Source organism: Rhinoraja longicauda, chromosome 19 (genome assembly GCF_053455715.1).
Source record: "Rhinoraja longicauda isolate Sanriku21f chromosome 19, sRhiLon1.1, whole genome shotgun sequence".
Lineage (NCBI taxonomy): Eukaryota > Metazoa > Chordata > Chondrichthyes > Rajiformes > Arhynchobatidae > Rhinoraja > Rhinoraja longicauda.
In genome coordinates, this window is record NC_135971.1 from 8910831 (window position 1) to 8923188 (window position 12358).

At 48.1% G+C, this 12358-nt stretch overlaps 1 protein-coding gene across 1 annotated transcript in view; it reads right to left on the bottom strand.

Annotated features, from left to right (window-relative positions):
* Positions 1 to 12358, bottom strand: part of LOC144602806 (uncharacterized) — a 92082-nt gene that overhangs the window by 58169 nt on the left and 21555 nt on the right. Inside the window, 2 exon segments of the mRNA XM_078415930.1 lie at positions 741 to 838; positions 11656 to 11774. Coding sequence (XP_078272056.1) covers positions 741 to 838; positions 11656 to 11774 — 217 coding nt within the window.

Consider the following 12358-nt stretch of genomic DNA (forward strand, 5'->3'; position numbering starts at 1 on the left):
TGTGCCTATCTTCGGTTTAAACCAGCATCTGCAGTTCCTTCCTACGCACCTAATTTCAGCAGTCGATTGATCCAACATGTCCACTACACATTAAAATGAGCAATGCTGCATAAAAATTCCAGACAGAAAGGCCTCACCCGAACTTTGGAAATCTTTCGTAGTTGTTGTTGTTCTATTTCTTCGATATCAGATTTATTTTTCGTGACAGATTCTATGGCCGATTTTACCCGAGCCTAAGATCAAAGAATAAAGGCGTTAGACAACAAAGACTCAACAAGGTAAATAAAGATACAAATCTGTTTGCATTGACCTTGTAGATGTCAACAGCTTCTTTAATCGGCTGGAAGCTGTGGTTTCTGTGTTCCAGCGCATCTCGACAAACCACACAGATCAGTTTCTTGTCATTTTCACAAAACAGCTTAATTTCTTCCTGATGTTCCTCGCAGAAAAGTTTACTACCCTTCTCTTCTGTATTCAGGCTCAGTGCTCGAGCTTTCTCAGACAGTCTAGCCAGGGCCCGATTGACTTTGAGGGTGCGGTCTGCAAACTCCTCTCTGCATTCCGGGCAGGAGTTTGTCCCCTCACTGCCCCAACTCTGTGTGATACAGGAGCGGCAGAAGTTGTGCCCGCACGCCAGTGTAACCGGGTCGGTGAAGAAATCCAGGCAGATGGGACAAACTGCCTCCTCGGTTAAACTCTCGACCTTGTCTTTCGAAGCCATTTTAATTCCCGGCACTTACCGGTTCGAAGTCTATTTGCTTTTGGGAGCGGCTGAATTCCTGCAGTATCGCGTTATCCACTCCGCACCCTGCCACGTCGTATAATGATTGGTAATTGACTGCAATAGACAATAGATAATAGACGCAGGAGGAGGCCATTCAGCCCTTCGAGCCAGCACCACCATTCAATGTGTAAGAAAATAACTGCGAATGCTGGTACAAATCGAAGATATTTATTCACAAAATGCTGGAGTAACTCAGCAGGTCAGGCAGCATCTCAGGAGAGAAGGAATGGGCGACGTTTCGGGTCGAGACCCTTCTTCAGGGGGCGGGACAAAGGAAGGATATAGGTGGAGATAGGAAGACAGTGGGAGATCTGGGAAGGGGGAGGGGAAGAGAGGGACAGAGGAACTATCTAAAGTTGGAGAAGTCGATGTTCATACCGCTGGGCTGTAAGCTGCCCAGGTGAAATATGAGGTGCTGTTCCTCCAATTTCCGGTGGGACTCACAATGACACTGGAGGAGGCCCATGACAGAAAGGTCAGAATCGGAATGGGAGGGGGAAGTTGAAGTGCTCAGCCGCCGGGAGATCAGATTGTTTAATGCGGACTGAGCACAGGTGTTGAGCGAAGCGATCGCCGAGCCTGCGTTTGGTTTCGCCGATGTAAATAAATTGACATCTGGAGCAGCGGATGCAATAGATGAGGTTGGAGGAGGTGCAGGTGAACCTCTGTCTCACCTGGAAAGACTGTTTGGGTCCTTGGATGGAGTTGAGGGGGGAGGTAAAGGGACAGGTGTTGCATCTCCTGCGGTTGCAGGGGAAAGTGCCCGGGGATGGGGTGGTTTGGGTAGGAAGGGACGAGTGGACAAGGGAGTTACGGAGGGAATGGTCTCTGCGGAACGCAGAAAGGGGAGGGGATGGGAAGATATGGCCAGTGGTGGCCGTTGTAGGTGACGGAAATGTTGGCGGATGATTTTTTGGATCCGTTGGCTTGTGGGGTGGAAGGTGAGAACGAGGGGGATTCTGTCCTTGTTCCAAATGGGGGGAGGGGGAGCAAGAGTGGAGCTGCGGGATGTGGAAGAGACCCCAGTGAGAGCCTCATCTATAATGGAAGAGGGGAAGCCCCGTTTCCTGAAGAATGAGGACATCTCTGATGCCCGAGTGTGAAACACCTCATCCCGGGCGCAGATGCGGCGTAGACGGAGGAATTGGGAGTGGGGGATAGACTTTTTGCAGGGGACCGGGTGGGAAGAAGTGTAGTCCAGATAGTTGTGCGTGTCAGTGGGTTTATAGTAGATGTCAGTCACTAGTCTGCCTCCTGTGATGGAGATGGTGAGGTCCATAAACGGGAGGGAGATAACAGATAGTCCAGGTATATTTAAGGACAGGATGGAAATTGGAAGTGAAGTGTATGAAGTCACTGGAATTTAGAAGGATGGGAGGGGATCTTATCGAAACATATAAGATTATTAAGGGGTTCCCAATGTTGGGGGAGTCCAGAACCAGGGGCCACAGTTTAAGAATAAGGGGTAGGCCATTTAGAACGGCGATGAGGAAAAACGTTTTCAGTCAGAGAGTTGTAAATATGTGGAATTCCCTGCCTCAGAAGGCAGTGGAGGCCAATTTTCTGAATGCATTCAAGAGAGAGCGAGATAGAGCTCTTAAGGGTAGCGGAGTCAGGGGGTATGTGGAGAAGGCAGGAACTTGGTACTGATTGAGAATGATCAGCCATGATCACATTGAATTGTGGTGCTGGCTGGAAGGGCCGAATGGCCTCCTCCTGCACCTATTGTCTATTGTCTATTGAATAGGCGCGTTAGGAAACCTGAGCCTCGGCGGCGGAGGGAAGGGGAATCGGAATCGACCCGCGATCGGCGCGTGAGAGGGGAAGGGGAAGACTATGGTGGACTCAGCGTGGGGGGAGCGGCGTGAGGGACGGTGGGAGACCCGGTGTTGGGAAGGGGGGGGGTACCGCGGGACTCTAGTTTTAGAATCCTCAGCCGAGGGGAATAGTCTACTTTTTTCCCTCAATTTTAGACAATAGACAATAGGTGCAGGAGTAGGCCATTCGACCCTTCGAGCCAGCACCACCATTCAATGTGATCATGGCTGATCATTCTCAATCAGTATTCCGTTCCTGCCTTCTCCCCATACCCCCTGACTCCGCTACCCTTAAGAGCTCTATCTAGCTCTCTCTTGAATGCATCCACAGAATTGGCCACCACTGCCTTCTGATGCAGAGAATTCCACAGATATACAACCCTCAGACTGAAAAAGTTCTTCCTCATCTCCGTTCTAAATGGCCTACCCCTTATTCTTAAACTATGGCCTCTGGTTCTGGACTCCCCCAAAATTGGGAACATCTTTCCTGCCTCTAGCGTGTCCAACCCCTTAATAATCTTATATGTTTCAATAAGGTCCCCTCTCATCCCTCTAAATTCCAGTGTATACAAGCCTAGTCGCTCCAGTCTTTCAACATACGACAGTCCAGCCATTCCGGGAATTGACCTAGTAACCCTACGCTGCGCGCCCTCAATAGCAAGAATATCTTTCCTCAAATTTGGAGACCAAAACTGCACAGTACTCCAGGTGTGGTCTCACTATGGCCCTGTACAACTGCAGAAGGACCTCTTTGCTCCTATACTCAACTCCTCTTGCTATGAAGTCCAACATTCCATTGGCTTTCTTCACTGCCTGCTTGTACCTGCATGCTTCCTTTCAGTGACTGATGCACTAGGCCACCCAGATCTCGTTGTACGTCCCTTTTCCCCTTTAAATTTTTTTATTTTAATTTCATGATTTTCGTGTACCTTGTTGTTTGTCGTGACCAATTGGAAGACCAATTCCCCTCCGGGGATAAATACAGATTTATCGTATCGTATCGCTATTGGTAATTATGCAGTTCCCATCTCCTTCTTAAATTGTTCGCAGGCTCACCATTGCCACCTTCTTCCTGCCCACATAAAACCCCATTCGTGTTATTCACATTCCCGTGGGTTGCACCCGTAGCCTGCCCGGCGATCTGAAACTTACCGATAAGTGAAAAAGGCTTGGATAGAGTGGATGTGGAGAGGATGTTTCCACTCGTGTGAATCTAGGACCAGAGGTCACAGCCTCAGATTTAACGGATGTTCCTTTAGGCAATTGAGGAGGAATATCTTTAACCAGAGGGTGGTGAATCTGTGGATTTCTTTGCCACAGAGTGCTGTGGAGACCAAGTCAATGGATACTTTTATGGCAGAGATAGACAGATTCTTGATTCGTACGGGTTTAGGGGTTATGGGGAGAAGGCAGGAGCATGGGGTTCGGAGGGAGAGATATGTCAGCCATGATTGAATGGCGGAGTAGACTTGAAGGGCCGAATGGCTTAATCCTGCTCCCTTCACCTATGATTCTCTTCACTTCTACTAAGTTCAACTGCAATGTCAAATTTGTTCAATGTCCAACTTTTCCGTGTCCCGATGAAGATTTCCGGCCCTTATGATCCTGATGAGATCGAGATCCCATGGGTCAAGTATGAGCATCAATCCTTAGATTTTTTTATAAAAGTTCAGATGACGGGATCCGATAACACGTTTAAAAAAGAGGCGGATCAACACTTCTAAACGCAGTAGCTGTTTATTTCACTCTTCCCACATTTACATTCCCCTTGGTTTTATTTCCGCGCTCACTGGGGGTTTACGACGCGGAATTTGGGGATTAAATGGGAGCCGTTCAGCGCCGACCTGTTGTGCACCGGAATTCTGCCCCACAGCCCCTGAGCCCCGCTCCTGACGCCGTTCCCGGGACCCGATCCTTTTACACACCCGGACCGGAACTGGAGCAAATTCTCAGCCACTGGGTTTCTTGCCAAGGCCCAAAGAAAGAATAAACATTCTCCGTGAATTTATTCCCGATGAAGGAGTGGAGATGGGATTTGGTGCCTGCGTCGTAATAGGAACCTGTCCCGGACTCGTAACTGAGATAAACTCCCACACTCCCGGGGATGGGACGGGCGGGGAGACGGGATGAAGGGGAGGTGACTGCATTAAGCTCATTACCATCCCGCTCGATGCTCCAGTCTCCGGGGTCAGTTCGACCACTTTCTTCCTCTCCACAGACTCTGCGGCGACTCCCAGACTCCAGAACGCGGATGCGTTGTTTCCACATCCAGGGTGACGGAGACTGGGGGGAGAAGTAGAGAATCAGAGAGTCCCCGGGGGTCGGGGGGATACTCGGGCAGCGCGGCCCCGGGACCGGGGGAGAGGCCGCTCGGCCTCGGGCACAGGCGGGCGGACATCTGAATGTTTCCCGTGGGGTATTTTCCACAATTGCGCGAGATGGAAAAGAGAAATGCATTTCCGCTACTTTTCTTCCGGGAAGTGGAAGTGAAATGTTTTGGTTGTCGCGGACAGGGAGAGCGAAATGGGAGACGAGGATGGCGAAATTGCGGCTGGGTACATGTGTGCGTCAGACTGAGTTAATGTAATGGCCGTATTAAATATCAGTGGGTGCATGTATCCTGCGTTGGTGAGTGTGTTCATGGATGGTTTTGTAGGTCATGGTGTGTCCCCACATGTAAGGTGTGTGTTGGTGAGAATGTGTGCGGTATGCCTGTGGACTAGTCGAATGAATACATTCACTGGTCGACACAAAATGCTGGAGTAACTCAGCGGGCCAGGCAGCATCTCTGGAGAGGAGGAATGGGTGACGTTTCGAGTCGAGACCCTTCTTCAGACTGATGCCAGCGGAGTGGGTGGGACAGAGATGGAATGTAGTCGGAGACAGAAAGACTGGTGGGAGAACTGGGGAGGAGGAGGGGATAGGGAGGGACAGCAAGGGCTATTTGAAGTTAGAGAAGTCAATGTTCATGCCGCTTGGGTGTAAACTACCCACGCTAAATATGAGATGCCGTTCCTTCAATTTGCTGTTCCTTCACTCTGACAATGGAGGAGGCCCAGGACAGAAAGGACAGATTGGGAATGGGAGGGGAAGTTGAAGTGCTGAACCACCGGGAGATCAGGGAGGTTGAGAAGGACTGAGCGAAGGCGTTCAGCGAAATGATAGTAGAGCCTGCGATTGGTCTCGCCGATGTGGGGAAGTTGACACCTGGAACAGCAGGTACAGTAGATGAGGTTGGAAGAGGTGCAAGTGAACCTCTGCCTCACCTGGAAAGACTGTTTGGGTCCATGGATGAATTTGAAGGGGGAGGTAAAGGGACAGGTGTTGCATCTCCTGCGGTTGCAGGGGAAAGTACCTGGGGAGGGGGTGGTTTGGGTGGGAAGGGACGAGTTGACCAGGGAGTTTCGGAGGGAATGGTCTCTGCAGATAGGGGTGGAGATGGGAAGATGTGGCCATTAGTGGGATCCTGTTGGAGGTGGTGAAAATGTTGGAGATTACAGTATATGCGGAAGTATATTCACTGCTTCTGAAGAGTATGTATTCTTTGTTACAAAGGCATCGTAGATTGTGGAGGTTGTACCCACGAAATACCTTTTTGACCCGTGAATGTGTTTATGGGGATCTTTTCTAGGCCGATGAGAATGTGTGAGTTTCTCATAGCTCAGGTCATGGGCCCAGATCTGTCAAATGCTTCAAAATGTGCAGTTTGAATGAAACTGCGAGGTTCAAGAGTCCAACAGGGCGCAGACTTGAGTTAACCTAAATCTGCAGTCACTGACATGTTAGACAGGGTTAGTGGCGCAGATTTCTATTTCAGATGGACCACCATATACCTTGATGTCTATCCTGGACATCACCCTGATACCTACTTTTCATCATTATAATCTCAGTTAATTTTAATTTTAATTTTCTGGCCACTGTGGTAGAATTCAAACTCATATCTCGATGTGTGTGTGTGCGGCTGTGCGAGTCCCATTGTAGGACCTATCCAACAGCCTAGGTATTGGTTGTATCGTGTTCCTGTGTTGGATGTGCTCAAGGATCGAACATCTCCAGCTGATCATTGTGCGTGAGGCTTCTCATCCCGTGGAGCTGGAGTTGGTATGAAACTTTAATTACCATTAAGTCCGTTATCCTGGCCAATCTTTACATCTGATAAAAAAAACAGCAATGTATCTCACAAACAAAGTGAAATAAATCTATATGTTTTACCTCGTTTAATGGAGTCAAACGTTTCCTTCAAAACTGTCTTCAACAAAAAAAGAGATGGTTGAATTTCTCAACGGGTATGGAATCATCTCTCACCGATAGTGGCTGCTCGTCACCTCTGACCCTGCAAATGTTTATTAGCTGAGTACAAACTGAGCAATGATTTTTCTAGGAAATATGTTACCGGTCCATGCAGAGCGGCAGTGAATAGCAAGTCTTACCTCTTCTTACAATCAGCTTCCTCCTGAAATAAATAAAACATAAATCTGAATTGACTGAGACAGACCGTCGACATCCTCACAACCAGGAAGTTTACCCTATTTATTACAAGGTGTTAAACAGTCCCATTGCCAATTCTCACTCCCTCGGATTCACAGGGCAAAGCAGATATTTTGCAGACAGAGAAACAAGGGAGAAAATACTAAAATGTTAATTAGAATGAGACCATACTGACGGGATAGACTGGACAGGTTGTGGTTGTGCGTTTTAGCCGGGTAAGATGTCCGTGATGATCGGATAGTGTAATTTTAGATTAGTGATGAATTTGACCAAGAGGGAACGGAGAAAGTATCTTTACTTGTGGAGACACCAAATGACAAAGATAAAATAAATATAAATATATATTTTTTGAAAACAATATGTTCCTCAACATATTCCTTAAGGAATTCAGCAATGAGAAAGTGGAACCTGCCACCACAGATGTGGTTGAAGCAGAGCGTATGGGTTATGGGGGTGGGAGGGCTGTTGGAGAAACACGTGTGGGTCTATCGAGTTCAGGACATTGTTGGTCAGTGCGGTGAATGGGTGGAAGGGGGTTTATCTGGTGCCGCAGAATTGACAGGAGAAGATGGACTGAATGGTCTGTCTGAAACGTGGAATGGGATGTACTACGATTGGCCAGACCGACCCTGCAACGCTGCCAAGACAATGAGCCTTCATGGTCAGGTCAGGAACCCTGCACTGACAACAACAATGTCGATGTCGACGTGGAGAGCGGACAACAGTGTGAGCGGCAAAGGCAGCTCACGGAATTGGGAGAGGTCACAAGTGAGTCATTGCTCCATCAGGAAGGGCCATTTGTTTCTTGGCGTATGGTAAGAAGAAGATAAACACAGAAGTAAGTACATCATGGTTTATTATGTTTTTATTTACAGAGTAATATATCAACATATCTGTTGGCCTCCTGCAAGTATTTCATTTATTCCGTCTCTAGACACATGACAATAAAACTCTTGAAACTTCGCGACAATGAAGAAATAATTGCTGGATTAGTCAGTTTGGACAGTCACCGGGGCGTGGCGGGGTGAGGGGTGAGTGAGGGTTGAGGGGGAGGGGGATGGGCAGGGGGCTTAGGTAGAGAGAACGAGCAGGTTTGGATGCTGGGTGACTTCACCGACCCGAGAGCAGCGCCGGTGACAAGAACGTAATCTAGGAGGACGAGGAAAAGGCGGAGAACAAGGAGACGGACAAGCTGAAGAAGGGTCCCAATCTGAAACCTCGTCTGTCCAGTTCCCCCCACAGACGCTGTCCGACTCACTGAGTTAATCCAGCACTTTGTCTTTTGTTGAAGATTCCAGTATCTGCCGTCTCTTGTGAACAGAGACACGAGCTCCGATTTCCTCTTTAAAATGCTTTTGATATTAGCGTTAATTATCCTTTCAGATCGAAAGCCGCGCTGAACTACGCCCTAAATCATTGGTGACGCTCGGACGATCCTTGATCGGACTTGATCCAGTCTGAAGAAGGGTTTCGACCCGAAACGTCACCCATTCCTTCTCTCCCGAGATGCTGCCTGACCCGCTTATCATGTTCATCTATAACTGAACCAGCCTCTCACCAACTGGAAAGCGGCCCTGAACGACCATTTGCCTCTTTGGAGACCCTCGGACTATCTTTAATCGGACTTTACTGGACTTTATCTTGCACTAAACGTTATTCTCTTTATCGTTTACGTGTGCACTGTGAACCGCTCGATTGTAATCATGTGCAGTCTTTACCTAAGAACACTGAAGAAGTCTGGTCTACCCCAACAGCTGCTGACGACATTATACCGCTGCACCATAGACAGCATCCTAAAACATGGCATCCCTGTGTGGTACCTCAGCTGCACGGAGGAAGAAAGGAAAGCTCTTCAGCGGGTAATCCATAGAGTTCAGAGGACCATCGGAACACAGCTACCAGCCTTGGAGGGCATCTACAACACACGATGCCTCAGAAAAGCCACCAGCATCCACAAAGACTCTTCACATCCCTGCAACAGTCTGTTCGAACTTCTACCATCGGGCAGACGATACAAGGCCTTCTACGCCCGCACCTCCAGACTCAGGAACAGCTTCATTCCCAGGGCCATAGCTGCTATGAACCGGTCCTGCTTAGCCGGATGGTTACATCGCACAGTGATCCGGCACAGATCTACTTGCACTTTGTTCTGTCTTAAAACTGTTACAATTTGTCTCGTTGGGTTGTTGTTGTTTAAATTAATTAAATTATTGCATCGTAATGGAGGCGCATTCCCAATCTCGTTGTACCCCTGTACAATGACAATAAAGATATATTGTATTGTATTGTATTGTTGACTGGGTAGCACGCAACGAAAACGTCTCACTGTACCTCGGTTCACGCAACAATAAACTGAACTGAATTGAAACGACACTTAACAGAATATTGACATTAATAACGTCAGCTATCGGTTTTAAGGAAATAAATTGAACTCATGAGCTAAATTACACGCCGGGCACATCTGTAGGAACTGCATTTATTGCACATCCCACATGCCCTCTCAACGGTTCCCTCGGCCATTTCCAAGGACATTTCAGGATCAAACATATTAAACGAGATGCAGGACACAGTCACTGCACTGAGTAGCTCCTTCAGTGACAGACTGCCTCACCCCAAGTGCGTGAAGGAGAGATATCGGAGGTCCTTCCTTCCCGCTGCTGTGAGACTGCACAACCAGCACTGCTCCCAACAGACGAGTCAACAGTAACAGTTAAGGAATACACAGTAAACTGATGACAATTTATCCTTGTCTTTATTTTTATTTATAATGAATGTCTCCTCATCCACTTTGCTGCTGTAACACTGCAAATTTCCACGGTGTGGGACAAATAAAGGAATATATTATTATTATTATTATTATTATTATTATTATTATTATTATTATTATCATTATTATCACAGGCGGCAGTCTAGGAGTTTTATGGTCATTGATTCCCGGAACAGACTTGTTTAACATGTTAAAGAACGGAGGTGATTTAACTATATTCCAGGTGCTGGTGAAGGATTGATAGAATTTGTTAATTACTGACACGGAGCGGAACCGGAGCAGATTCTCAGCCACTGGCCTGCAACCCAGATCCCGAAGAAAGGATAAAGTTTCTCCGTGAATTTATTCCCGGTGAAGGTGTGGAGATGGGACTTGGTGTCCGCGTCGTAAAATGAAACTGTCCCGGACTCGTAACTGAGATAAACTCCCACCCTCCCGGGGTTGGGACGGGCGAGGAGACGGGATGGAGGGGAGGTGAATGCAGCAAACTCGTCATCCCGCCGCCAGATGCTCCAGATTCCAGTCTCCGGGGTCAGTGTGACCGGTCTCTTCCTCTCCACAGACTCTGCGGCGACTCCCAGACTCCAGTACTCACTCCCCGCCACCTCCACCTCCCAGTAATGTCTCCCCGATGTGAATCCCTCCGATCCCAGCACACATGCACTGCCTGTAAACCTCTTCCCGGTGTCAGGGAGACGCCTCCGGGTCCCGGTCCCTCTCACCCTCTTCCGATCCTCAGACACCTCGAGCCACGAACCAGCTGTTTCCACATCCAGGGTGACGGAGACTGGGGGGAGAAGCAGAGAATCAGAGAGTCCCCGGGGGTCGGGGGGAGACTCGGGCAGCGCGGCCCCGGGACAGGGGGAGAGGCCGCTCGGCCTCAGGCACAGGCGGGTGGACAACTGAAAATTTGTCCGGAGTTTTCTTCCCCCTTCCCCTAACACGTAAGATGGACTACAGAAATCCTTCCCGGATATTTCTCCTGAGGTAGAGGCGAGAGTTGTGGTATGTCGTGGGCAAGCAGATGCAATTGGGAGAGAGTAGGTAGGAGAAATGGTGGTTGGATGGGTGTGCGGGCGTGATATTGAGTGAAAATGGGGGCTTGATTGGCGGGACAGTTGACGAGTTAAATGTCTACTGGAGGTAATTAAGAATGAGGTCGCTATATTTAGGTGATACAGGAGGAAAGATGTGACTGTGCTGGAGAGAGTGCAAAGGAGATTCACCGGGATGTTGCCTCCATTGGAGGACTTGAATAATGCTGATTTGGAGACCTGGGAGAACTTTACAAGTTTACGAGAGACAGAGAGGGGGTAGTTTGTCAGATTCAGTTCCCCATTTTAATGGTATCAAAAACAAGGTTATTGGATTCAAGTGAGAGGAAGGAGTTTTAAAGAAGACTAGACCAAGTGGACCCTTTGGGCCCAAACCTCTACTGCATTGGTGCAGCACCTTCCCCTCCCCCCTTTCCCCTCCCCCCATCTCCATCCCCCCAATTTCCTGACTACCGTGATAGAATTCAAACTGATAGATTAGCGTGTTTTTGCGCTGTGGGTGGGTCGGGATGCATTGGTTCATCCAACAGCCTGGGTATTTGTAGTATCGTGCTCCTGTGTTGCATGTGTTCCAGGAACTCACATCTCCAGCTGACCATGTGTGCGTGAGGCTTCTCAGCCCGTGTGTTGGTGCATGAATGAAACTCCAATTACCATTCAGAGCTTTATCCTGGCCAATCTTTGCACCACATAAAAACATCAATGTGTCCCACAAACCAAGTGAAATAAGTCCATATGTTTTACCTTGTTTAATGGAGTCAAACTTTTCTATCAACACTGCCTTCAACAAAAAGAGGTGGTTGAATTTTTCAGCCGTTAGGGCACCATCTGTCAATGAAAATGAATTCGCCTCATCACTAATCCTGCAAATATTAAATAGCTGATTACAAATTGTGCATTGATGTTTATGAGGAAATATGTTACATGCAGAGTTTCAGTGAAGAACATGCCCTACCTTCGTTTGCGAGCAGCTTCCTCCTGAAATAAATAAAAGACAAGACTGAATTGACCGAGGCAGAGCTACTGAGAGCATGAATTTCACCCAGATTATTACGAGGTGTTAAAAATTCCCATTTCTCCACTCTCACCCCCAATGACACACAGAGAAGAATAATGATATTGCAGACATAGAACCGATGGAGGAAGTATAAAAATTATTCTGAATATTACACGATGCTGACAGGATAGTCTGGACAGGTTGTGCGTTTCGGCCGAATAAGGGGTAGGCCACTTAGAACGGAGATGAGGAAAAAACTTTTCAGCCAGAGAGTTGTGAATCTGTGGAATTCTCTGCCTCAGAAGGCAGTGGAGGCCAATTCTCTGGATGCTTTCAAGAGAGAGTTAGATAGAGCTCTTAATGAAAGTGGAGTCATGGGGTATGGGCAGAAGGAAGGAACGGGGTACTGATTGTGAATGATCAGCCATGATCACATTGAATGGAGTTGCT